The sequence below is a fragment of the Scleropages formosus genome, chromosome 22 (genome assembly GCF_900964775.1).
Source record: "Scleropages formosus chromosome 22, fSclFor1.1, whole genome shotgun sequence".
NCBI lineage: Eukaryota > Metazoa > Chordata > Actinopteri > Osteoglossiformes > Osteoglossidae > Scleropages > Scleropages formosus.
Window position 1 is genome coordinate 22,923,099 of NC_041827.1, and position 27,134 is coordinate 22,950,232.

The following is a 27,134-nucleotide window of genomic DNA, read 5'->3' on the forward strand; positions in this document are numbered from 1 at the left end:
CTACAAACCCGCCCATCACCCAGTCCTCCCTTGCAGCGGCGCTCCGTCCTAGGGGTCGCATGCAAAGAGATGTCACAATATCATTCGGCCGTGGACTGGTGCGGAGGTGGGGCTGCGGGGCTGCGGGATGTTCGGGGGTCTCCTATTTCCAGCAATTGTTTTCCAAGGCTCTCCAGCTTTTGAAGACGGGAAGGCCGTTCAGCATCTATCTCAGCACATCGTAGCCTGAATTACCGCGTAGGGCTGGGGGCCTTCGTGTGAAACGATGTATGTCGGCCGACCCCTGACCCCAGGGAGCCGTTTCACTGAAGCGCCGCCGTTCAGTCGATGCTGAAGACAGTCTTCACACGGTCGCCGCAAGATAGCCGGTGAAATAGTTCTCTAACGGTGCAGTCGACGAGCACGTTGGATGCGCCTGCGAAGAGTAGGCAGCTTTATAATTCAGCTTAATCACAGCAGCGCTTCACGTATGTTTTTGTACGACTGGTATGCAAACGATGTGCGGTGCTCGAGACCTTGATTGTGCTTTGACGAGATGCACAAATCATCTAGCCTTACGTTTGAAGGGTCGATGTCCGAATCCCAGTGTGGTGCCCTTCGTCGCGGTATTTACTCTGAATTACCTCAGTAAAAATCACCCAGCTGCATTAATGGGTACACCACTGTAAGCAGCCTCACATTATAAGTGGCTCTGGAGAAAATTGTTGGATAAACAAATAAAAAGAATGTAGTAGGCGCAGATACCGCGACTTTTAGAGTCATTTCCTTGCTGTCGGAAGCCCCGGGTTCGAGTCGCCACTCCTGCCGTGTGCAGCATACAGACATTCGGAGGGCCATTGCCGTCCCAGGCGGAACCCCAGGTCACGTCTCGGGGGATAAATAATCGCACTTACGGTTCTGCCGATATGTAACGTCACCAGTAAACGTACAGTTTCTGGATTCGCTGGTAACTGACTTGGAAAGCGGTGGGATTTTTATCGCTACCAGTGAAACTGGTGCGTGCTTCTGTCAGAGCACCTTAACCGCACACGCGTGCGCTGTCGGTCATTCCTTCCCCGACGTGCCATTTTCCGAGCTGCCGCGGGGTTCGTTCCGAGCGGCCGCTCTCGGAGCGCATCATTCATCCGCATCGCATAGCAAGGCCATTCAGGAAGATACTAGCGAGTGTGTTTCTACAGAGGGGTGGAGTGTGACAAAGCGCAGTCTGTGCATCCAAATGCATCCATAACAGGGGAGGCCTGTGTGTCTGAGGGCCCCGTGCCACGTCGCTCTCGCCGGCTGCGAAACGATTTGAGAACATAAGTGTTTCGGAATTAGCAGCACTAACTGATGTAAACGATCCTTAGACAAAGGGATGAGGAGTTAATAGAATAAATTAAATGATAAAGTGCATCGTACAGACGTGCGTCGCTTAACGACAGGGATACGTTCCGAGAAATGTGTGCTTTTGTGATCTCGTCGTCGTGCCAACATCATAGAGCGTACTTATACAAACCTAGATGGTACAGCCGTGATGCAGTGAAGAGACGCGGTAAACACGAGATTTATGATGCTGCTGCTGCTGGTGTAACACAGAGTACTGTTTTACAGTAAACTTTTATAAGTAGAAAGAGTACACTGTAAAATGATAAAAAAATACTGTATAATAAACACATAAACCAGTAACACAGGTGTTTATTATCATTATCAAGTATTACGTAGTGTACATAATTGCATGTGCTATACTTTCATACGACTGGCAGCGCGGTAGGTTCTTTTACAGCAACAGCACCATGAACACGTGAGGAACACTTTGCGCTGCAACGTCGCCGGTCGATAAGAATTTTTCAGCTCCATTATAATCTTATGGGAGCACCACGGTATATGCGCTCAGTCGCTAAGCGAAACGTCATTAAGCGGCGCATGACTGCGTTTCTGAAAAGCCGGACCTCTGAGCTGAATGACACATTTAAGTATTGAATAAAATCTTCCTACAGACTAAATAAAAAAGTTGCACGTGCAACGTGTGTTAAAATGGCTTCGTTGGTGCCTTGGGACCGGCGTCTGGCGGTACTTGTGGTTACGCAAATGCGTCGTGATGAATGCGTTATGCTGGTTTACCAATAACGCACACATTGTACACGTGTTGAATATTTAAAAGTGATACGGGTCTTGTCTGTTACGTTCTGCACCCTTCTTCACCGTGTCTGTCTCTTTACACGCTGTTCATCCCTCAATGTCTTGCATGCTCCGGACCTGCATGGATATACGTGCTGTAGGTACACGGCTGGTAGCGCAGCGGTTAGAGCTGCTGCCTTCATACCCAAAGACAGCAAGGTACTTGCCCTAAAAATCGCTCCAGTAAAAATTACCCAGCTGTATTAATGGGTAAATAATTGTAAGCAACGGGGTAAGAGGCTTTGGAGAAACGCGTCAGCTGGATGAAGTGATGTAATATAAGGGCGTGCTCCTAAGGCCTGTTGGTGCGTCTCCTCCGTCGTCCCAGCCGGTAATGTGAGGACTGCTGGCTCTGCTGCCGGAGTGGGTCTCCTTGCTCCGGTTTCTGAAATAAACGCGTAAACCCAGACACGGAGCCATGCGGAAAGAGTGGGTGGTGAGGAAGGTGCTTTCGGTTCCTGCGTTTCTCAATTAAAATAACAGAAAAGGAAGGAGAAATGACGGCCTTAAGATAAAGGTCTGCGTGTGAAGTGCCCCGTAATTTTGCCGCCGCCGCCGCTGCGCTCCCCCCGTCTTATGGCTCATTTCTCATCCCGAGACGTGCTCCACCCCACTTGTTTTTTCGTTCTACGAACACTCATATTGCTGCACTGCTGTCATAATTTCGCTTTACCGTCAGGTTCGCAGCATAGTCATAGCAGATCTTGCACTTTTTTTCTATAATTGTGTATTGCGACTATCTATCTATCTATCTATCTATCTATCTATCTATCTATCTATCTATCTAATTAATTTAGCTAATGCTTTTCTCCAAGCAACTTTCATATTTGGTTTATGTTTTAAGCTACTTCTAGTTGTAGTTTACCCTTTAATACAGCCAGATAATTTTACTGTGTCAGTTCAGTGTAAGTACCCTGTTCAGGAAGAGGGTTTCAAAACCCAGGTGCGAGTGCAAGGCGATAGCGCTGTGCACTAAGTCACCTGTTGCCCCCAGCATTTTCTAGCATTTTCTAAGCAACTCCCATTAAAAAGCCTAAAAGCAAGAAAGCAGAGACCAGCGAAGTGGCAGTACGATCAAGCACACGTAGCCGGTTTTAGTGGTCCGTTTTCGACTGGGTGGTGAAGATTTATAAACAAACAAACAAATACACAAAAAGTTTGTTTTCAGTGCCTCCTCGGTGGAGATCTTGTAAGAGCCAACTTTGTGTGTCACCAACGGGCTTTTACCGCGGTTCTAAAAGGTCAGTAGAGCGATCATCACCGGCAACCGAAATTCCCAGCATTCCTCTTTGGCTACGAACGAAGAGGAACGCAGAGGTTGTAACCGCAAAGTAAACTTCAGAGTGGTTGTTATGGGAAGGAGTTCAAATCATTCTTGATTCAGGGAGTGTTTTGCAAGGCTTTTGGAGACGTGAGAAGCGCTGTAGTACGCAACCCGTTTTCCCCGCTGGTGTGTGTTTGCAGGACTCCTTAGCTTCCCAATGTTCTTACGGAGTCACGGTGTTGCCTATCGAAACCCATAGGCTTCCGCGGCTGGTGTCAGCTGACTGGGGATTTAACTCTTCTGGATTCGCTACACGACGCGGTCGAATCCAGAAGAGTTAAATCCCCGGTCAGTTGTCCCCGTGTTGCCATCGATGAGCGTCAGGGTAGTGTTTTCGGGCGTGGTACGAAGCTGAGAAAGAGGGAAAACTGGATAGACGTGGAAAGTGAAGAATGTCTGGAGTGGACTTTTCTCTCAGCTCACTGGCGATGGTTTTGGTCTCTGGGCTGTGTGAGGTATCTGAGGAATGGCATGATGATAGCTAGATGCAGGAAAATCACACAAGGCTTTATTGTGCCCTCTTCTGTCATTTCTCTTAACTTTAACTATTTTATTAACTATGCTTTCTGTTCTATTTGCTATAATTTAGGTGACTCTTCCGTCCAAAGCAACCTGCAAACTTACGTGTGCTCTACTAAACTACTTACAGTGATTTACCCATTTTGACAGTTGGCACAAACAGGAACCAGAGCAGCAATAAAGAATATACCTGGTTCTGGGTCCAAGCACCGTATTGGGGGAGGATCACATCTTGTCAATAATCATGAATGTCTCAAAAGTGAAAGAGGTGGAATGATACTTTAAATGATTCAAAGTTTTAAACAGCACAAATACACAAGTAAAGAATACACCTGGTTTCACATCACTGTGCTTGCTTAACAGGGGTGGGCGAAACCAGATCCCGAAAAAGTAATTGCTGTTACCTTAAAAACAGAAACTGCACAAATTCTAACTTTCATGCCGCACAAGAGCACAGAAGCAGCTGTACCGAACAATGAGAGATTTTTTTTTTATTTGTGCTATATTGTTGGGGGGGAGGGGACAGTGGACTTGCTCGTGGATTCTACAGCTAGAGAGAGGATTCACACCCTGCTCCTTTGATTATAAGGCTTTAGTTATGACCGCCAAGCTTCCTGCGGCCCCTGAACTTGCTGCTGTTACTTTCCTTTGTCCTGCGTCTCAGGACAGCTGTACGAGGGGCTCGACAGCGTACGCTGATGGACGCGGTAAGTTACACTGTTTTCCATCTTCTGGTACTATGTGGGCAGCAGTCTTTTGCCAACAATTAGTCAAGATCCTTTTACCTTCTCTTCTCTCTTACAGCCTCTGTTTTACAAGCTTTCTGGTCGTCCATCCAGTTTCTGGTATGAACACAACAGACTCTTTGCTCATATTTGATGCCGATGTGCACTTTAATTTACACCCGACAGGCCTTGGAACGGAACCTCCTGATCTGTTGAGAACTCTGCAAGGTGACGCAGAATTAGCGTCATGTTGCTACAGCTTGTCGACCAAATTGGCCTGTGACAGGGGCCATGTGGTCTGTTGTTCGTTTTCACTGCGTTCCGTGTTATTTGCAGGAACCTCAAACCTGACTGTGCTCTCAAAACGCTCTGTCAACACTCTTCCCCCACTTTGCGAAGTAAATGCCATCCGAGTTACTTATCATGACACAACGCAGTGGAAGTGTCCCTTCATTTATTAAATAACTCAAATACTGCATGGAGGGGAGTGCTGTGGCACGGTGGTTTTGGCCAGTGCCGGCTGTGTGGTGGGTCTGGGGTTCGAGTCTCGCTTGGGGTGCCTTGCGGCGGACTGGCGTCCCGTCCTGGATGTGTCCCCTCCTCCTCCGGCCCTACGTCCCGCGTTTCCGGGTTAGGCTCTGGTTCACCGTGACGCCACTTGGGCCAAGCGGTTGTAGGCATTGCAGAAAAAAATAAATCAAAATGCTGCTTACATGTGTCCAACTCTTTCCTGGCTGTTATGTACCGTACGCTTGCAAACAAGACATTAATACACATGATGAATTCACCCTTTACCGCAAGGAACAAAATTTAAGAAACAAAAGAAATCAATGAAAACAATGCAAATAAATTCACACTCGCTGATCAAGCTGAAATGGTGCCTCGGCACTTGGGCTGTGCAATATGATACTGTATAGGTTCACAGAAAGAAAGGGAAAAGAGTCCATTAAATGAATAAAAGTAAATTTAAGGGTCTTGCAGCACACGGCTTTTACAAGGTTCACCAAATCCATACTTGGTCCTTATAAATGGAAAGAATTGCCTCAAAAGTTGATGTCGGGGTATTAAATGCAACAGTGGGAACTGTAAATTCTTTTAACACGAAGGGGTCCGTCTTGGAGATGACTGTACTGAGCCCGTTCACTGATGAATTCACTCAACCAAAGGTCGCTGTGTGAAGTGTGACATTGGGAAGAAGGTTTGCACACAGTTGCATGATCTCAGCTTGGGTTTAACATGAGTCTAGATCTGCAAAGTCATCCAGGTGTGAAGAGGGACCAAGAGCGAGGCATCTGGAGGAAGTGGCAAGGGCTCGGCCCATGCGTGACACGTTGGCAAGAGCTGTAGGGTGAAGAACTCTCCAAGAGGGGTTCCACGCTTTGTGGATTCGTCTTTCATGAACCTCAACGATGCAGGGAGGCACATGAATCCTTCTGAGCTTCAGGCGAAGGCGAGGTGCCAGGACCACTTAGGATCTTGGTGCGTTCCTCCCGTCGTCTCGAGTTTCCGTCATTGGAGCCCGCGGATAACCTTCGGTTAAGGCAACGTTTGGTGGTGCAGGAGAACCGACCGCGTGCAAAACCTTTTGTTTCAAACTGCACACGCTGGCTGCCCTATCACTGTATGGAAGCTGCCTTGATTTCAATGGCACAACTGCAAAAGCAGGCAAAGCTGTAGTTTTGTTCTCGCAAATCCCGCTGTAATTGGGAGGTTGGGAGACCGGTGTCCCGCGTTTTCAGCAGAGCCAGAGCCAAGGCGACGAATCGTGATACCTAATCATTGACATCTGAGCGTGGGATTACACGTCTGTCTCTCGGAGCTGCTGTTTGCACGCATGTGGAGCGTCGGGAACCTGCTGGAATGTCCCAGCTTCCCAGTGCTTGTTTTAGGGTCAGCAAAACCTTGAATGACCAAGACACACTGCAGAAAATGGAGGGATGGTATGTGTCTCATTCCTGCTGAGACTGTTCTCTTGCTAAATGCGATTTTGCTTTAGATACAAACTGTCAAATATATCCAGGGAGCTAAAAGCAGCTACTCCAATTTACTCCTCTTTACTCCGGTGTAAGTGTACATTGTATGGGGCAGTAATGCTGGAAGAGTGAGTGATGTTGAGGCTGGGACTTACATATGTTTCTTAACTTTTAATGACATTTTCCCACTCTGGCACAAACTTATCGTGCTTGAAAAGTAATCCGATTTAGGCATCTTCAGTGGAATTATAAAAATTTATTAGCGCTTCATCAACGGATAAAAATAATTGAAAAAAATCGCAGTTGGTTTGTGTTTGCAAAACCTTAAAGGAAATGACTGAAAATGACTCTTGTCTTTAAGCAGCGGTGAATCACAGTGCGACACTTGGAGATGAGTTGGGTGTTTTGTCAGATTTCCTCTCCTATTTTGGCTTGTGCTGTACTTTTGAAACAGATGGTTGTTGTTGTTTATTGAGTTCGCTGATGCTTTTCTCCAAAGATACTTAAAACGTCGGGTTTATATCAGTTCATATGCATTCTTTCTTGACTTAAGCATATGCAGCGTACAACTGGGTAGTTTTTACTGTATCAATTCAGGGTAGGTACTTTGACTTTGACTTTGGGTTCTACAGAAGGTGCAAGATTGGAACCTAGGCCCTTCAAGTGCAAGGTGACCACACTCTACCTTGCCCCCTACTTTAACTAATCCAGCTGATGAAGAAGATATCGAAATTCCTCATCTGTCAATACACCTCTGCTCCTTGGTATAGTCAGTATAGGACATCTGTGCTGAGGCCGGTTCCTTCCCATGTGTGCTCTTTACCCCAGTTGATATCGTGCTCATCGTGTCTGCGGCGAAGAGTATCATTCACCTGCGAACGATGAGCTGAGACCGTGACAGAACCGGAGCCCAACGCTCGCCGTTGTCGTCTCGCAGTACGGAAGGGAGACGTCTGACCTCCAAGTCCACTAGTGGCTATGAAAAAATGACCGCACCTGTGTGTTTTCGGCCCGCAGAGATCCGCAACCAGCTGGTGGAGCAGTTCAAATGTCTGGAGCAGCAGTCAGAGGCACGCCTGCAGCTGCTGCAGGACCTGCAGGAGTTCTTCCGCCGCAAGGCCGAGATCCAGCTGGAGTACTCCCGCAGCCTGGAGAAGCTGGCCGAGCGTTTCTCCTCCAAGATCCGCAGCTCCAGGGAGCACCACCAGTTCAAGTAAGTGCGGGACAGCCTGAGCGAGAGCGGGGGCGTGTGGGAGGTGGGGGTGTGGCCCGCACAGACAGCCAGGAACCCATGTGGCTGGAAACCATGCGGCCGCTCCCAACTGGGTCACGTTTGTCATCCAGTTTGTGTCGGCACGGGGTCGCTCGTGTAGCCCTGCCCTCCCGCTGCTCCACCTTTTGTTTTGGTAATTCTCCAGGAAAACATTGCTGGTCATGACCGGAGAGGACAGACCTCCTTCGGTTGTTATTTCGAACACGATTGTTTATTATTACGATAGCCGTACCGTGCAACGGACGTGGGCAGCGTCTTCCCTTTTCCTCTTCGATGTCCAAGTAAAACCGAGAACGTTGTGATGAGCCGTCGAGTGAGTCGCGCTTTCGATTTCGGCAATCGCAGGTTCCCATAACTGGAGTGGCTCCCATCCAGACAGAAAATCTTCCCAGAGCTCTTTAAGCACCTCATGACTATTTATGAATCATTGTTTAGACAGGGTCCCAATGCAAGCTTGTCTATAATTTACACCGCATTATTACGTTACATTATTTATTTGCTTGGCAGGCTCTAAAGTGACCTACATAGCTGATGGTTTCGCAGCTCCAGCGTCTTCCTTATGTTTACTTGAGCAATTCAGGTTAAGAACCTTGCTGAAGGATAGCAGTTCCTCTGCTGCCGTTCAGACTTTTGACCACGCTGTGCGGCGGCACTCTGAGGTGCTGCGTCGCCCTGGAAATTGGTTTGTGTGCAACAGTACGTATCGCGCGTGAGGCGAACTCTGCACGCCGTACTGTGGAAAACGGTCCGTAGGGATGATCTGCTGCCTTGTTGGGCCGCCGCCGTGTTCCCGTGCTCATGTTTGGCTGAGATGCTTTAAATGTAAATGCATTGTTTGAAAAGCTCTCTGTTTTGGCCCCCAGTTATAAACAGCATTAGCAACACGGCCTTATTCGTGGCGTGCAGACTGCCGCTTCTGGCAGAACATCGAAACTGGGGCTCTGATGTCGGAATGTATGCGTTGCGTGTAACGGAAAATAAAAATAGCTAATATGTGTCCGGAAATGCAGATCTCCAAAATCTGTTGTGTGTTAGAATGTGAGAGGTTTAGGGGAACGATGGAGGCGGAAGGGGCGGAGCTTGTGGGGGATGAGCTGCGATCTGGCCATGTAACGGAACCTGGCTCTGGCTGGTCAGCAGCAGAACGAGCCTCCGGCAGAGCTGAGATGGGTGAGCGCTGTGGGCCGATGCATCTACATCTTTATTGCTGGGCAGCCCCCCCAACCTCCCTTCCCCCATCCTTAGCCGGGCCATCTTGCTCATGCCTCCAGATGAACGTGCCCCACATCCACCACCCAGGCACATCTTTCAGAAGCTCCACCAGCCCATCCCCTCCCCCAGTCTCGTCCCACTGATCTGTCACCTTAGTGCTAATGAGGGTGTCCGCACTCACCAAGCTTCAGCAGTGCAGCCACAAAGGGTGGGTGTGAGCCAGCTGGGAGCGGGCAATGCCACGCCACCATACCTCCTGGGTAGGCGAGCTCGCAGCCTTGGTGCTTCTGTTATGACCCCTCTGTCTACGGCAGCTGGTAATGTTGGGGTTAGGGTTGGTGTCTTTACACCCAAAGGGGGCAGGTTTGAATGCAGCCTCCAGCTGTAGTACCCTTAAGCAAGTTACTTACCTTGTATTGTTCCAGCAGCTGAGGCTTTTTTTCAAAGCAACTTACAATGATTTACCCTGTTATTCAGATGGGTAGTTTTTACTAGAGCAATTTTAGTATCTTGCTCAAAGGTACTACAGCCAGGGGTGAAACTCAAAGCCTTGACCTTTGGGTCCAAAGGCAGCAGCTCTAACCACTACGCCACCAGCTGTATAAATGGGTAAATAATTTTAATTAACACTGTAAGTTGCTTTAGAGAGGCCTTTGTTTATGAGGCCTATGACAACTGCTTAACTTGGTGAAAACAAGATGGTTAATGCATCTTGCCATTTGGAGATATGCCTGGCAATGGGCTTGTGTTTATTTCCAGTAAATAAACAACTGAGGCTTACCAGATGTTCTTGCGCAGCAACTGGCCCTTGTCATCGTCAGCTTTGGCATATGTACATCCTCCGCAGCTGGATAATAGCAGAATACACGTTGAGCGTTTGCTCTGAAGATCTCTGCGAGATCATTGCTGTGGCCTTGGATCCCTCTTTGGGTGCTTTGGTTTTGCCCTGTCATGCCTGATCCTGGGTGGGGTTACCTGCTACATTAAATCATAGACATATGACAGTTTTCGTAGTTTAAAAACTATATGAACAGCACTGGGTTACAGTAACATAGACACTTAAACAGTACGTAGAGAAATTTAGGGGCAGCTGGGAGTGGTTAGAGCAACTTCCTTTGGACCCAAAGGTCGCAGGTTTGGGTCTCACCTCCAGCTGTAGTATCCGTGAGCAAGGAACCTACCTTAAATTACTCCAGTAGAATTGCTCAGCTATATGAATGGGTAAATAGTTGTAAATAGCTGAACACTGTAAGTCACTTTGGTGAAAAGCATCAAGTAAATGAGTACATTTCAAATTCATCCACATACTGTAGACTTTCAAGTTTTATGTATTTTGTGTGTGGTCACACCATGCTAAGTTCAAGACTGGTTTCCAGACCTTCAAGAATACCTTTGAATTACATTTACATTACATTCATTAATTCTCCAAAGCGACGTACATCTTGTTGTTGTGCAGATCAAATTCAACTTCCTTCCAGCAGAAGAATTTATAACACTTGAATTGACCGGCAAAGTTTTGCAGTTTTGATGCATCACCTCCAGTGGCTGTGAAACTGACTTCAGAATAGATGTGAACGCAGACCTTGCTTGAGTATTGTGACAATATTATTAACCATTGTTTATTTGACATCTTTGTCCAAATCAACTTGGTGTTAGGTTTGTGCACTAAGCTACTTACAAGAGCTTACCCATTTATAAAAGGATGAATGTGCGCTCATAGTGACCGCTTGGTGATTTCCAAGGCCAGGGAAAAACAGAAGTGGTTTTTTCCTGCCTATTTCGTGCATGTGCAGGGGGTACAAACACGGGGGGAAGCATGCAAACTCTGCACACCCTGAGCTGATCTCGAACCCCACACCCACCGAGCAGCTCAGGAGCTCAACACTCTGTTACCATGTCTTCACCCATTTATACAGTTGGGAAATTTTTACTGTGTCAATTCAGAGTTATTCAGAGTTGATCAAGGATACTACAACAGCAAGTGTCGATTCAAATCAGGATCGATCGAGGCCGGTAGGTAGCACGGCACTTTGAGTCATTGGCAAGGCCGCCGTGCTACCTACTGGCCATCAGTAAGCAGGATAGGGGTATTTTTTTAGCAACGGAGTTTTAATTTTCAAAAGGAGACTGCTAATTTAAAAAAAAAAAAAAATGATGGTCAATATAATTACGAAGAGACAAGCAATGAATGTCTGGTTGAGATAAGACTTTTCCTGCAATGACAAATGATTTTAGCCTCCAATCTGATATGCTTGGTCATTAAAGGTTTTGCAGTATCTCTCTGAAACAGACAGACTCCATCAGCATCCACCCCTGAAAAAGCGGTGGTCTGTTTTAACAGTGGTCAGTGCATTTGCTACCCTTTCATTTTTTTTCCCCCACATCTGAAATCTCTGCCCATAGCCCAGTGAACTGAGTAGGCCTTAATTTTTTTTAACGGAAGATACCCCCTGAGAATCTCCCTGGAGAATGGATTGTGCAGTATGTTTCAGATAGTGAGTGATTTTCCTTATGCAAATTGCATGTGTGCTAAAAACTTGTCAATCCAACTGCTCTTGAGTCTTCCAAGAAACCCTAATGAATGTTCAAGAATCAATATAGACGTTTTCCTCACAGTCTGAACATTCAGGTTATGAGTTTTCCAATTTTTTTTTATTGCCTTTTAGTTGCTTTTTCCTTGCTGTTCTCTTATCCAAACTTGTATGTTGTGCAGCAGATATTACCTGCTTTTCCATGGCTTGCCTTTAGTTAACAGAAAAACGCACTCAGAAGCAATAGAACCACAACGGAGGTACCACCCGGAGCTGCATTGGACAAGCTGAGTCTAACATTGTTTCTAATGATAAAACAATAAAATATTAGTTGTTATTGCTATCCTATTTATTCCTTATTTGTTTCAGCTCTAGTTTTGTAGTGCTGTTTGCACATAGATCTGGTACTTGCCAAGAACTTGGATATTTACGTATATGTAATGTCTAGACTGAACTTTACTCTTACAGAACAGGCTCACTGGGGTAACTAGCAGACATTCTTTGTAGGGGAGCAAAAACTATGGTTGTTCTAGTCTCAGAGCATCTATTTTGCGGCCTTGAGCTGGAAGGAGCCGCAAAGGATTCCCAGGGGAAATGGCTCTTCCATCATCTCTGAAGGCTGTGTTAAGGTTCCACAGGGGTTACTCTGTATCTTTTGCAGTGACTCTCAGTCCACTCCACTTCCTCTGTTCAGGTTCGCAGGCCAGCCATGTTCCAGAAAGTGAGTAGTATTGAATAGTGACTTGTGACCTTCTTAATACGAAGTTTGAGCTGGGCAAGTTTTGGAAACAGGACTCTGGGGTAACTCTTGGGTCGGCATCAGCTGATCTGCTCTGTGCTGCACACCTGAGTGTCCTGAGCTAACAGCAGGCTCTCTGTCATCATATTCCTGCATTTGTAATGTGCGTTAACTAGGGCACAACCTGGCTCTTTGTGATGTCTGTCCAGGATTGCTCGCTTCTGTGCTCTAGGTATGCCTGGAAGGCACCAGATGTTTCCTATCCAACATGGACAGTCCCAAAACGGTAGGACAGGTGGCCTAAAAGCATGTACCACACTCGAGTAGGTCTCGAGCCTCTGTGAACGTGCTTGAAAGCAGAGCGTTTGAAGATCCAGGCTGGGCAGCTATTGCCTACATTGCGGGGCCTTTCATTTTGTCTTTGATTTCCTCGCTCATCCCTCCCCACCAGCCTTCGCCTTTACTCACAGATAAGCAGCCGTGATCGAAAGGAATCAAAGCTTTTCCCGAGGGCCGGGTCTCAACGCAGAAGAAGGAAGTGGTGCGATGTGTCTGATTGAATAAACACGCTGTGAACTTGCAGCACCCATTGCTAGAGCATGAAGTCATGTTACTTATCAAATTCTGAATATCAAAGTTTTTCCTTCCTATGGGCTATTCTTATTATTCCCTTTTCATCCATTTTTTTTTTTTTTTTTCCCACCGTGACAGATCAGACTTTGTGGACTAGAACAAAAATTAGAATTTTGGCTTTGACGTCATCAGTCGGCGTTTTAAATCCGTACCATTTTGCTCTTTGCATAGCGTGCTGCTTTGATTTTATTGAAGGTTGATAAAGCATAAAAATGTAATTTTAAACTCATATTTGTTGAGGCTGGGTTTGTATGTGGCAGCAGGTAGTGTATTGGTCATGTTGATGTGCTCAAAATACCCGACTCAGGTTTCTATTCCCACTCCGACTGTTGTACCCTTGAGCAAGGTACTGACCATGAATTGATTACACTGTTGTATTAGTGGTTAATTCATCGTAAGTAGCCTTATGCTGTTGCTTTTGAGAAAAGTATGATGGCATGATGTCTCTCTGATCACAAAAGTAAACCCTATTCTTTGTGCTCCTTTTGCCGAATAAGTACAGCCACTCTTTGTCCATCCAAATGTGGTGCTTACAGCCACAAGAGACAAATCACTGGGATGGTGGGGCAGAAAGAGGGGAAAAAACAATACAAGGACCTGTATCCCTCACTTGGACAGTATCCTGGTGCAGCCATAGTGTAAATGGTCTAGTCTGGGGTAACCAAGAGGCTGTCAGTTCAAATCCCAGGGTTTTCCTTACTGTGGTACCTTTCTCTTCCTCAGACCCAGGATCTAGTGTGGTTGTAGAGGGCGGCACGTGTGAAATGGTAATTGGATCCATGAGATGGTGTTTATTGTTGTTACGAGAGTAATGTCTTGGTCTCCAAAGGCCTGAATACGTGCCGATGGGAGCCCTAATTGGCAGCCTTTTGCACTCAATTCCCGTTTAATGTGGAAAACAGCCGGCAGCTTTTGGAAACTCTGCCTTCCAGGACCAGTGTCCAGGCCGCATCTGCCACAGCTCTGCCCTTTTGTGTGCAAATGATGGCCGACGAGGAGATTTCAGGTGACTTTCTTTGCAAGCTGGAGTTTGAAGCTAAAACAAATCCTGGTGGCTTGGATCGTGCAAGTTTCTTGTTCAGTGTCGTGTTGATAGGTTCCTTTCTTCATCACCCTTCTGACGCCACCCAGTGCCCCGCAGAGATACCTGGGAAGAGCAGGGGTGACCATGAATCAGTCCTCACCACCGCCAAGTCTCTTTTTCTGCCCAGAGTTATAGAAGTATAGTTTTTGATAGCTGTTACTGTGCATCCTCTGATGAAAAAGGCCTTTCTTTACCTTCGTTTTCCAAGCTTTTTTACTTCTGTCGCAGACCTTTAGGGCTGCATGTGACTAGTTGAAGTTAACGGACCTCATTTCAATAACTAGTTTTGGGGAGATGTGTCTTGTAACAGAATATCTGAAGTTCCCGCTGAAGAAAGGCAGCGGGGGCTTTTGAACCCACCGAGAAGCAGAGTCTGGGCAGGACTGCATCGCAATGCCTCAAGCTGCGAAAAATAGTCTCTTATATGAAACATCCATTCTGCACCACGAGAGGTTTTATGAAACATGTCCAGCACATGTGCTATAAAATAAAATGCCATATTCTTCATAATTTAAAAACACGATGGTTCTGTAATTCTGTTGAAAGAAATATTGAATACTGGGGCAGAGGTAGAGTGGTGGACCAGCCAAAGGAGCTTACCCTGAACTGATACAGTAAAGATTACCGACTTGTTCAACTGGGTAAAGGAGTTTTTTTTCCTGATATATAATACCTTACAGTTGTGTTTCTGAGGTCACATTGCCGCACACCTTGTAAAGGGTCATTTCAGGGTAATTTCCATATTCAGTCAGTCCACTCCTGATATTTTCAGCTGACCTCAGGCATCGTTGGTCTCTGCAGTAGCATAATGACTATATTCTTTCTCATATTTAGTCGCCGTAGGATATAGATATTGCTGTCCAAATGTACCCTGCACTGGTTGTTTATCATCTGTGTGTGTGTGTGTGCACGCTAGGAATTATGGCGAATGGCAGTCAGATTTCCTGAAATGAGATTATCGCGTTGGCACATACCGTGCCGTTGTCATTAACGGTGATTAATTTGAAGGAAAACAGTGGGGCATTGCAACGAACGAGACGCCTTTGATGTATTTGTTAGCTCATGGTCTCCATCGGGAGATTCCCCCTCTGGGACTCTATCTGCAGTCTCAAAACCAAAGTGTTGTTGTTTTTTTTTTTCCCTCTACTTTCCCCAGAGATCTTAACACTTATTGATTTGCGTTCAGATAGGATTTGGACAGCGTAGAGATGAAGTTTCAAAGAGACAGCTGAGAAAGCGGCTTACGTTAGTTAGCCTGAGACGGTCGCTTTCGGTCATCAGGGTAACCGGTGTAAAGGAATTATGCGGTCAATATGGTGTCAGCTGCAGTGTAGCTGGGGACAAGTGGACGAGCATCAGTTTGCTCAGAGTCCCCATTTCACAAACCAGAACAGGCTCTGTGGTGATCAGGGCTTCCATTAACCACTGTGAGGAGCCCATGGAAACTCGCGGTTTTGGTCCTCAGTAGCTAATGCTAATGTACCTCATGTACTGTATACGAAGATGATTTCATACAAAGTGCCTGTATGAAACTGGACATTTGTGGAGTGCAAGTCAGTCTTACGGAGCAAAGAGTGAGAATTAGAAATAGTTGTGTCCAGGTGATGAGTATTTCTAAGACGGTCACCACATGAGTTGTCACTGCAGGTTTCCCGCTCTCTAGTATGGGGGGGGGGCGGCAAGGGTACTGCATAAGTAGATGGGATTTGAACTTGTGTCCTTTGGGTCTTAAGATGTTGGCTGTAACCACTATGCTACCAGCTGCCACTAATGTTCGCACTGTGCTTGTGTGGGTTTAGTCCAGGTGCTCTGGTTTCCATCCTCAGTCCAAAGTCAAGGTTTCCAGGTGAATTGGTAGCTCCGAACTGCTCATAGTGTGTGTGTGTGTGTGTGTGTTACATTGCTCTGTATTATAGAAGGGTGAGTGATTTTTAGGGAGTTTAGTGCTGCGTATCTAGCAGTGTAAGTTTTGCTAGATAAAGTGTCCGCTGAACACTAGATAATAATCATTTTATGTTGCTTTGGACTAGAGCATCTGCTGAACGAGTAAATGCAAATGTAGTTTACGAAGGCCGTGCCCGTGCGCGTCAGACGTTTGCGCTAATTAACTAATGCAGCGTGTAACAGAATGCAAACGCTGTCGAGTGTCGTTTCACTGATGTACGCAGTCACTTGCTCTTAATGTAGTTCCGTGCACTACGGCGATCGCGTGGGTCGGAAGCATGAGCTGCGATAAACGGAATGTACGAGAATTTAATGCGATCCGGCAACGTGCGTTTTTGTCACGCTGAACTCGGCGAGCAGCAGGAAATGCCCTGACTTTCATTTGCAGAAGTTGGTCAGCTTTGTCGAGGTGCAATCTAAGAGTGTTAAAAAGCAGCGAGCAGAAAAAGAGAAGTGTGAACTGATGCTTTGAAAGGTGTCAATGCTCTTTTTTTCTTTTTCTCGATCTTTTCTGCTGCAGGAAGGACCAGCATCTCCTGTCCTCCGTGAACTGCTGGTACTTGGTTCTGAACCAGACCCGGCGAGAGAGCCGCGACCATGCCACTCTCAGCGACATCTACGTGAACAATGTCATTGTGCGTCTCTCGCAGATCAGCGAGGATGTCATCAGGCTCTTCAAGAAGGTCAGTCCCACAGAAGGTCCTCTTAACACACACACACTCTCATTATTATTACTATTTTTATCTGACATGACTTACAGTGGGGGGGCGCAGTGGGTTGGACCGGGTCCTGCTCTTCGGTGGGTCTGTGGTTCGAGTCCCTCTTGGGGTGCCTTGCGACGGACTGGCGTCCCGTCCTGGGTGTGTCCCCTCTCCCTCCGGCCTTACGCCCTGTGTTACCGGATTGGCTCCGGTTCCCCGTGACCCTGTATGGGACGAGCGGTTCTGAAAATGTGTGTGTGTTTGTATGTGTATGTGTGTGACTTACAGTGTTAAGCCACCGGCAACAATTGATCCATTTATATAGCTGGGTAATTTTTACCGCATCAGTTCTGGGTAGGTACCTTGCTCAAGGGTACTACAGCAGGAGGATGGGTTCAAACCCTGGTCATTTGAGTGGAGGGCAGCAGCTTCAAGTGCTCACGGTTTCACAGCTGTGTTCCTCAGCAGTGCCCTGAATAAAGTGTGAATTTAAAATTGATCGTTGACCTGAGTCAAGTGCGCAGTGCAGCGGGAAGGCCTTTCCGAGCGGAGCGGGGGGGCGGGGGCACGTGTTTTTTTTGCACCTTCCTGTTGGGGGGGTTAGCTCGGTCAGCACATTGCAGGAAAGCCTGAGGTCTGACTCAAACACGGCCCAGTGTTTACACCTGGCGGGGCTTCCTGTAGGTGGGCCTCCGGTGTCCGGTACCGCAGGAAGCCCCCCCGTCACGTCCTTCGCAAACTGCACCCAGCAGGCCGACAAGGTGCGAAGCAAAAACGGTGCCGCTCGATGCCGTTGCTGAGACGAATGACCCATTTCCTTTGTCCGTGTCGACGCGTTCGGGATTCGCTTTTTTTGAAGACGGGCTTCCGGGCGTGAGGCCACGTAAAAAAAAAAAAAAAGCGCCCGTTTATTTATCACTCTGCCTTTTTCATTAACATCAGCTCTGTACATCCAGGAAAAATGTTCCAGTCGTCACCATTTTCTTCCGAAGGAGATCAAGTTTTGTTAGGAGCTCTTGCGTGCGCACGCCACACACACACACACACACACACGCGCACACACACACACACACACACACACACAACAGCCAGCTAAATTCAAGCTTTTCTTTTTTTTTGTTTTTTTTTTCCTAAAGTATCTGTGCCATGTCACTTCCGAACATTTCCTACTTGGACTCCCACAAGGCGTTTTTCTGAGATGTCGTACAGCCATTGGCTGTTATAAATTGCGGCCGCACTCCATCCTTGTGAGATGATGTGAAGTGTGCAAACTGCCTGCGCACCGTCGCATGTTGATGATGAACGCTTGAGTCCCACGGGGAAGCAGAGAGGGAAAGTGTGTGAGTTCGCTGTTGACGCCCAGGTGGCTGTCTGTCTTGTCTGGCATTTCTGGGATGTTATTTTTTTGAGCGACGCCTCCATACTGTGTTTGTAACCTAGTTTTTGTGCGCGCCGACACGCTCCGTGTCCCATCTGTGTTGTTGTGTGTGTTTTTTTTTTTTTTTTTTTTCTTCCTTGCGATGCAATAGCTTTGGGGGCCACAGGCACTATTCAGCCTCTGCCAAATGGGCCCTTTAGCTCTCTGGCAAAGGAGGGGTTCCATGTACCACAATTGCAGTTCGATATCCGAGTAAACCATAAACACAGAGAGCTCGACAAGGGGTGTCCCCCGAAGCCTGGTGGAGAGAGAAAGTGAGAGGATGGGGCGAGACGGCAGGGTGTTTCACTTACTTGGACAGCTTCACAGCCTTCGTCCTGCAGCTGTTTGTTCTCCATCTCTGGGGAGTGTTTTTTGCAGAAGGTGCTTCAACAATAGCAGTCATTTCTGCAAAAATAAATTAAAAAAAAAAAAAAAAAGAAGCCAGTACCGACTGGCACTAGTGCGAGGGTTCCAGCCCTCCTTCCCTACGCCAAGCCCGTTCTCATGGACCAAATTATATGAAATGGCAGGTCGCACGTAGCCCTTGGGCCTCGTGTTGGACGTCCCTGCCTTAGACAGTGCTACGTGATCACACCCTTGGTGAAATGGTGTACTGGTCCCGCCTCTGTGTCGCTCCGATCCTGTGCGGTTCCGTTGTAAATCAATGAATGAAAAATGTATGAAACAGCGTATTGAATTCAAGTGCAAGTACTGCTTTTTTTTTTTAATGTATGAAACCTGAGGTCTCCACGCAGCGGTTGGTCGCGAAAGCCTTTGTTCCAGACAAAATGTTAGTTTGGTCTGAGACTGTGACAGTGATTTAAGATGATAGTCGCTTATGGTTGAAGTACTGAGGTGGGAGGGGCCTGTGGGGGACCGAGAAGAGTGTGGAGCGGGATCTCGAAGGATCGTGGCAATCTCACTGCAGCCACTTACAGCACCCAGACCTTGGGCTGTCATCTTGTGTTTGCGGCGAAGATGAAGATGAAGAAGAGTGTCCGTTTGTGAGCATGTGCAGTGTCTGCAGAGAATATCCCTGCTTATAAAACAATGCTCCGAATGACACCGCTGTTACCTATGGGCTTCGGGGGCATGTATTGAAGTATTGATCTCTATGTATTAAAGTCCATGATGATTTATGAGCAGAAGGGGGCTTCTTGGGAGAGCAGGACTCTGCCTGGCATCAAGTTGGGGAAACGTGATGCTGTAAGTGGAAACTTCATGTCTGGGGACGGAAGCCTCTTAAACAACTGAAATTAAGACTCGAAGGGGTGAGTGTATAGAAACCGCTGAGTTGGTATTTGATAAAAAGAGGAAAACTACACTGGATCAGTAGAAATGTGAGATTATTTTGTGAGCACAAAGGGAAAGAAAAGAGAACAGCTGCAAGAGTGCAAACACTCCCATTTGTCTGGGAGTCGCCAGACTGAGAATATCGACAAATTGGAGACGACTGATCACAGGATCACTTTGTGGCATCCATATACCTACTGGCAACCAGCCTTAATGTTTGGACTACTTGAATATTTATGTTTATTTATTCATCAGACACTTTTCTCCAAAGCAACTTCCAGTGAACTCTATGTAGTGTTACCAGTCCACACACCTTATTCACTGCGGTGACTTACACTGCTAGATACACTAGTTACACTGGGTCACTCATCCATACATCAGTGGAACACACACACTCTCTCTGTCACTCACACACTATGGGGGGACCTGAACAGCATGTCTTTGGAGTGTGGGAGGAAACCAGAGCACATCCACGCAGACAGCATGCAAACTCCACACGTCCTCTCTCACCACCCAGGCGCTATGAGACAGCAGCGCTACTCGCTGTGCCACCGTGCCACCTGTTTACATGTATTCATTTAGCAGACAGTTTTCTCCAAAGTGATGTACATCTCAGAGAAAATGCAGAGTGCATCACGTGGACAATATGTATGGAAAAGGACGCTCATCATCGAGATGCGTGGAAATGGATGGGCGGAAGTGTTACAGCGTATTTCTTTAATTCACTGTAGCTTTGTCTGGAGTTTGTACAGGATGTAACATGTTAGAATGTCGGTGGACGTGTGAATTATTCAACTTTAATTTTTGTGACACGGTTAGAGCGACTTTCAATTTACTAACAAATCCAGTTATGAACAAACGGTCGGGCCCAGCGTGCGTCACATTTAACTGTCACACGATGCGTTTGCCAGACAACACGGTTGATGGTTGCAGGATTTTTTTTTGCTCGCTATGTCCGAGTGAGCTTGAGGGATCGTTGGTCACCGGCCGTGTATGGGCGCCGTGCTCTGCTGTAGGGGGCGACGTCTCTGCGATCGGAGCCCCCACTGTTGCAGTCGTACCCGAACCGTTCACGCCACCCGTCGGAGAAAAATCTGCCACTAAGTGCCGAGAGCAAATAGCAACCACAAGAGAGTGAGAATAACGCAACGTCAGTTTCACGTCCGCAAAGCGAGAAAACGTGAACTTCGGATTTTTTCGTTCAGTTCAGCGGTCGTTCTGGCCGCCGGAGTCCCCCTGCCCCAGATCTGGTCTTTCTGCTCTTGTTTTTACCCACATTCGATTCTCTTGCTCGTTTCCATGCTGCGAGTGAGCTCTGGGCAATACGCAGCACGTTGCTCTCGCCGTTGCATTTCGGTTTGCTTGGCTGCAGTTCCGATGTGACTCGCGGGTTTCGTTGCCCGGAAGAGGCGTCGATTCCGTGGTGAAGCAGTCAGAAGTTCTCATTCGCCAGAACCTCTTTGTTCAAACTAAAACCTCTTCTGCTGAAGGGAAACTGCTGAAAAGCCACTTGTTTTGTTAATGCTACCGACCTTCTTTCTGGGACTTAGTTACGAGACGTCCGCAGACCAGTTGGACGGTAAACTATGGAGATGGGTTGGAATTAGGGCCTGGAGAAAGAGCATCAGCGGTGATGCTTGGTCAGACAAACGCTGGACAAACTCAACAGAATAATAAAGATACAGGAATACAAAAACAAACTCTTGAACATTTGCAAGCTCGCTGTAAAGGGAGGAGCCGCTGTATTATTCTGAACATACCAACTAATACTGTGCTTTTTGATTCTCCAACAGCTTTAGACCTGAGTCTGCTTTCAAAAATAAGTACAGCGAAAGTGACAAATTCCGTGCCGAAACTCGTGGCAGTGATGTTCTCGACCCCTTCCCTCAATGTCGTCTCGTTTGTTTGATTTTCAGAGCAAAGACATTGGAATCCAGATGCACGAGGAGCTGGTGAAGGTCACAAACGAGCTCTACACTGTGAGTAGCCTCTTCTGGTTCCTGCTCCTCTTCACCTGTCTGTCTGCAGTTACCTGAAAGCTCGCTGGGACGTCGTCTTCTTAGCACCGCCCTGCACCGCACAGCACTGGCCTATCAGGCTGCAGGGCCAGTACGGCACCTCGTGTCTGATTGGTTAGCAGGATGATGAACAGCTCTGTTGCCCGTGTTGACCAATCACAGTTTAGCATTTTCCCTCTGCCTCTTGCGGGAGGAATATGTGATCCCCAGGCAATGTCTCTTATCCTCTCCTTTCTGCAGACACATTTCAATATGTGACACAACGGTGCAGTGGGTTGTGTCGTAGCATTTGGGTAGTGAGTTCAGATGTGGGCTTGAGTGTGGACAGATTTTTGTGGCGTTTGATTCTTCTCATTATGTCATTGTGGGTTTCCTCTGGATGCTCTGGTTTCCACCCACAGTCCAAAGACATTTTTCAGGTGAATTGGTGACTGCCCAAACTGTGTGTGTCTGTGTATGTGCCTGCTCTGCATCCAGGGTGTATCTATACCCCCAGGACAGGCTCTGGACCACCATGACCCCTCGCTAGACAAGTATTGATTATCGATGCATGCATGGATGGACAGATGATGTGTCACAGGCAGCACTAAACAGTAGAAGTAGCAGATGTGGATTTATGCGAATTTTACCTGCCGCTGGTGACTAGACTATTGCCTCAGCTTGCTCTCCCCGCTGCAGCGGAGCCGGTTGTAGACACGCCAGAGCAGACGTGCAGAATCAGCATCGAGGTGCTCGTCCTGCACGGACTCATCCCTGTGATGAGCGGCATGAGCCAGAGGGCAGATTATACACCTTTGAGTTTTAACCCCGTTCCTTGGGAATTACTCATGGAAGGGGGCACCACTCCCACGGCTGGACTGGTTCCCAGCGCTTGAGTTGTTCCTGTAAAGCCCTTGTTCCCCCGCCCCGATGGAGCGTGCTGTGTCACCAGAAAGGGAGAGCACTTTTTCACGAAACGTCAGAGCAGCCAGTAATCACAGGGCAGACTTTGGCAAAAGAAAGAGAAGAAATCCATCTCGGTGCCTCACGTCAGCCAAGCCTTGAAAATCCGCACGTGCCGAGCAGGAACCGCCGCCCTCTGCGGTGCTGTAGGGCCGTAGGGCTGTAGGTGGCAGGTTCGGGCAAAACATGCGTCAGAAAGCAGTTTTCAGCCTGTTGTTACTGAAGGTGTATTTTCCTTTTGTTGCTTGATGTTTTTTTGGCCAAAACACAGACAGTGGTGTCTGCCATAATGCAATAGGATGCGCGCTCCTGCAAAACAGCGCGTTGTGCAAAATGGCACAGCGAAAATATGGGAAAACAGGGCTGGGACAGACCACTGAAAACTGGACCAAATCTATAGCAAATTTAATTATTATCGTAATGAAAATTTTAGCATGGTTTAAATACACGTTAAATTCATAAAATAGTCCGGTAAAAGTATGACTTAAATATGTAATTATATTAAATAAATAAATTATACTGTAAATAACTAAAAGCTTCTCCTCTGTCTTCTCCCTTTGTTCCTCCATCCACGCGCTTTTGACCGCAGTCTTATTTGCTCACACTTATTCATCTTCCAGCAAGAAGTCTTTCTTTACTTTTTCTCTATTGTCTGTATTTGTACATAATGTTGACTTCTTTATTCTAGTAGCGCGAGTGATGTCGCGCGTGTTCCTCTGCGCACCGCCCTAAGACACCTCGGAGATGAAGTCACGTCTAACCCAACGCGGGTTTCCCTCCCGTTTCCCAGGCGAACGTGAAGCAGTTTGTGTTGTAGAAACTCGCGTAACGGCCGAGTTTCTGTGTGAGGAAAGTCATCCACATGAGAAACTGTGAAGATGGGGGGAAATTTTATCTCCGGTTGTTTGGATGCACACAGCGAACTGGGCCACACACACACACACACACACACACAAAACCCATTTAAGAGGGAATACAATGACATATAATTGACCCTTTGCGGTCTGTTCAAATTACAGTATGATAATAGTCATCTGTTTCATTGGCATCGCACCGACTGTAAGTGTCGCCCTCTTTCATTACGTGTTCGAGTTCGTGTTGCTTCGACCGTTTGCTCACAAGGTCTGGGGTCCTGAGGTCTTCAGCTGGACAAATCTGAACGTGCTTGATTTGAGAATTTAACGTGTGTTTTACTCTGCAATTTACATTACAAAAGGGACAGGTACTTACCTTAAAGTTGTTCCAGTAAAATTACCCTGCTGTATAAATGGGTAAATAATTGTAACCTTGACAGTCGCTTCGGAAAGAAGCACCAGCTAAATGTAAGTGTTTGATTCGCTGTTTTTCCTCCATATTGGATGAAGAAACGTTACGTTTTGTGTTTAAGCCGCTTACTAAACTGCTTACACTGGTTGAGCCATTTATGCAGCAGGGTAATTTTTACTGTATCAATTCAGAGTAAATATGCTGATGAAGGGTAGTACGGCAGGGGAGGGAAGTCAAACACAAGTCCTTTGTCTGTAAGGTCATGGTTCCAATCAGTATATATTATCCGTTCCCTCTGCCCCCAATTCAGTACTTTACCATGGTGTTAATTTTTTCAGTCTCTCAAAACTAAAGCCTCTTTTCTCACTCAAGTTTGTAGAATATTCCGCTGATTCAAAAAGCACGGAGGTTCTCGGTTCTGGCTCCGTTGTGGTGGAACAACCTTCCCCTCTCACTCAGAACTGCGGAAACTCTGTCTACATTCAAGAAGGGTCTGAAAACTTATGTTTTCCGGACTCATTTCACCCAAGATCTCTTCAGCTCATGTACGGTGTAAATGTTCACGCGTCGTAACTTCATGAGCATCCCCAGATGCAGTCTCTATTCAGCCACTACTCCGGCATTGTATTTGCTTGCTTGTGTATCTTAATATTATTTAAAAAAAAAAAAAAAGTGGTAGGAGGGTATCAGGATTTGGCTGTCCTGTATTTTATGCACCTACTTGAACGATGAACCTCGGTGCAGCAAGTGGTAGGTAACAAATTAGGTTTACCTGAGTCACATGTCTGCAGCTGTGTCTCTTTCTCTTAATGTAATGCATAAATTGTACTTTTGCTGAGATGTACGTCGCTTTGGACAAAAGCGTCTGCTAAATGAATAAATGTAAATGTAAAAAAACTGAAACAGCCTCTGAGATCCTCAGTGTGCAGCCCTGAAACCGCCCGTATCATGATTACAATTAGTGGGGTCGAGTCTTTAGGGAGACGAGGTCTCTGACTGCTTCTTTATATATTTCATGCTGTTTCCACTTTTTGACTTCACTCAAGTACTTCATAGACCCCATACCACATGTACTGGAATTATTAAATCTCAACAGATGCATGAGTCACATTTTTGTCGCCAGTCATGATTAATTAAAACAGCAAATGTTCTCATTCCTTGAAAAAACAAGGCTAATTTTAAGCCTTCACAGATGCTTTTCTGTGTGTTATGATCATAACATCAAAGGCAATATTAAGCTAACTGAGGTCAGACATGTCTGAATACTCTATGCAAAACAGTGTACAGTACAGTGTAGGCACTATGGTATGCGTACACTACATATGTAGAGCATACAGTATATACAATATAACTGCATTTTGTTCCTATCTGGTGTTTCTGCTATAATACGTGTCATATATTTATCATTTCAGTGTTCTGATGTTTGTGGTATTTCTGAGTAGTTCCATGAATGGGTTAATTTTCAGCATTCTCAATACCTGGTTTAGGAAAGTGTGGCTTGTCAGGGGGGTGGGGGTGGAGGTGGGAGTGGGGGGAGATGATGTACGCGGGTGCCTGCCGAGCAAATCGAAAGGCTTGACTCAATTATAAAATGCAGAAATATAAAAGAGCATGGGAACAGTTTCTCTGAGATTTTTTTTTGAGAGATATAATGTCTTGATCTCTTTCTAATGGGAGTTCCTACACAAACCTGTTTTGTTTCACACTCGTGCTTGTTATGAAGAAAAAGTTCAACGTACTGCAGAAAAAAAAGGCAAAATGGAAAAACTCGGGGAGAAAGAGCCGAAATCAGTCATTGCGCCAGGGAGCCAATTACCTGCCTGGATTTATTGCTCTTTTTTAAGGTACAGCACTTGTTCCCAAATGTTCTCCTTTTAAAGCCCTCGGCTCCCATAATGAAGCCCAGCGATCTTTCCCTTTGCAAATCGGGCCATAATGGTTTGAGCCGCTTTGTATTTTCCGCTCTAACGAGTTATGGAAATGAAGCAGCCTTCAAAAGTCCAGGTCTCGAGCGGCCCGGTACCTCTGCCGGCACGTTGCTCGTCTTACTGTACGTCGAAGGGAAATCGAGGCATTTTTTAAAGGGAGCGAGACGCGTTCCTTCACGTTCCCCTCCAGCCTGCCGTTGCGTTTGTCATTTTGACAGCTGCTGTAATAGCCTTTCTGGGGGTTGCCGTGTTTGCGGAGGCGACCTGCATCTGATGGATGGAAACGGGTGGCGGATTCTCCGAGCAGGAACCTCCAAGGATGAACCGACGGATATAAATATCTGGGGGACGTCGAAGAAAAGGCCGTCGATAAAGGGCGCGTCACGTTTCTGCCGCAGCTCATTTTTCAAAGCAAGCTATCTCACCTGCGCTTGACGTAAGGAAAGGTGCTCGGAAAAGCGAAACGTGCTAACGCGTGTAGCGTATTAGTTTCCTCCCGGGGTGGGAAGAAACCGTTTCGGGTGAACCGGTGCCTCCGAACCGTCTGTAGTGTGTCCCCGTCCCTCTGAGGTTAATTTGGGGCAAGTTCAAACTCCGTTGTCAGTTTTTTAAATTGCGTTCAAAGCTTTTTAGGGGTCAAAGCGTGTCTTTGCGTATCTGCGCCTCACTCTGTTTCCAGTGCACCGATGCCTCTTCCTTTTTGAAGCGTGATGTCATCGCACACTTCCTGTCAGCCATTTTGTTGCTTTTGCCTGCAAGATGGCAAGAATATTTTCCGCTGCACAAGCTGCGAAACTTGTTACAGATTGGATGCGTGGTGATTTTTGAGATTTTGAATTGCAAGGCGTTTCTGAGCGGGATTCTTTAGAAAGTGTGTGAGAGTGCGAGCAGAGATTTTGCTGAGGTACCCTGGTGAAAACACGGATGGCTTTGAAGGATTTTTCTCTGGATTAAGATGAATAAGATGGAGTTTTTCTTCTGTCAAAAGATGGTAGCACTAAATGCACTCAGGATGAGTTTGCTCCTGATTGTTTTCAGATCCAAAGCTGAGAGAATTGGTGCTCGCTGTTATATATATATATATATATATATATATATAACGTTATTTTTTCAGCAACGAGAATCATGTAACTTGCGTCTGGAATTCTAAAACCGAGGGATGTAAAATTCACCCAGTGCTATGCGGTATGTAATTTCATTGTGGGTTCGCCTCCAGGGGCTATGAAGGTGTGTGATTGCCCTGAGATGGGCTGGCATCCCACCCCAGGTGTACCCTGCCTCACACCCTATGGTTTCGAGATAGGCTCTGGATGGATGGCTGGATGAAATCGAGTGCTTTCATTGGACCCATTTTGTCCCTCTGTTCCAACCATCAAACGGACACAAGCTATTATCCCAGGAAACGACAGAAGGAGAAGCTGCAACAGAGGAAACGCAGACGGCTCGATTTCA

The 27,134-nt window shown here is 46.7% G+C and overlaps 1 protein-coding gene across 2 annotated transcripts in view; it reads left to right on the plus strand.

The window, feature by feature from the left end:
- Window positions 1-27,134, plus strand: part of srgap3 (SLIT-ROBO Rho GTPase activating protein 3) — an 81,088-nt gene that overhangs the window by 25,767 nt on the left and 28,187 nt on the right. For both annotated transcript variants that reach the window (XM_018734119.2, XM_029247708.1), the window contains exons 2-4: window positions 7,716-7,911; window positions 16,635-16,797; window positions 21,445-21,507. In XM_018734119.2, coding sequence (XP_018589635.2) covers window positions 7,716-7,911; window positions 16,635-16,797; window positions 21,445-21,507 — 422 coding nt within the window. The remainder of the gene's footprint in view (window positions 1-7,715; window positions 7,912-16,634; window positions 16,798-21,444; window positions 21,508-27,134) is intronic.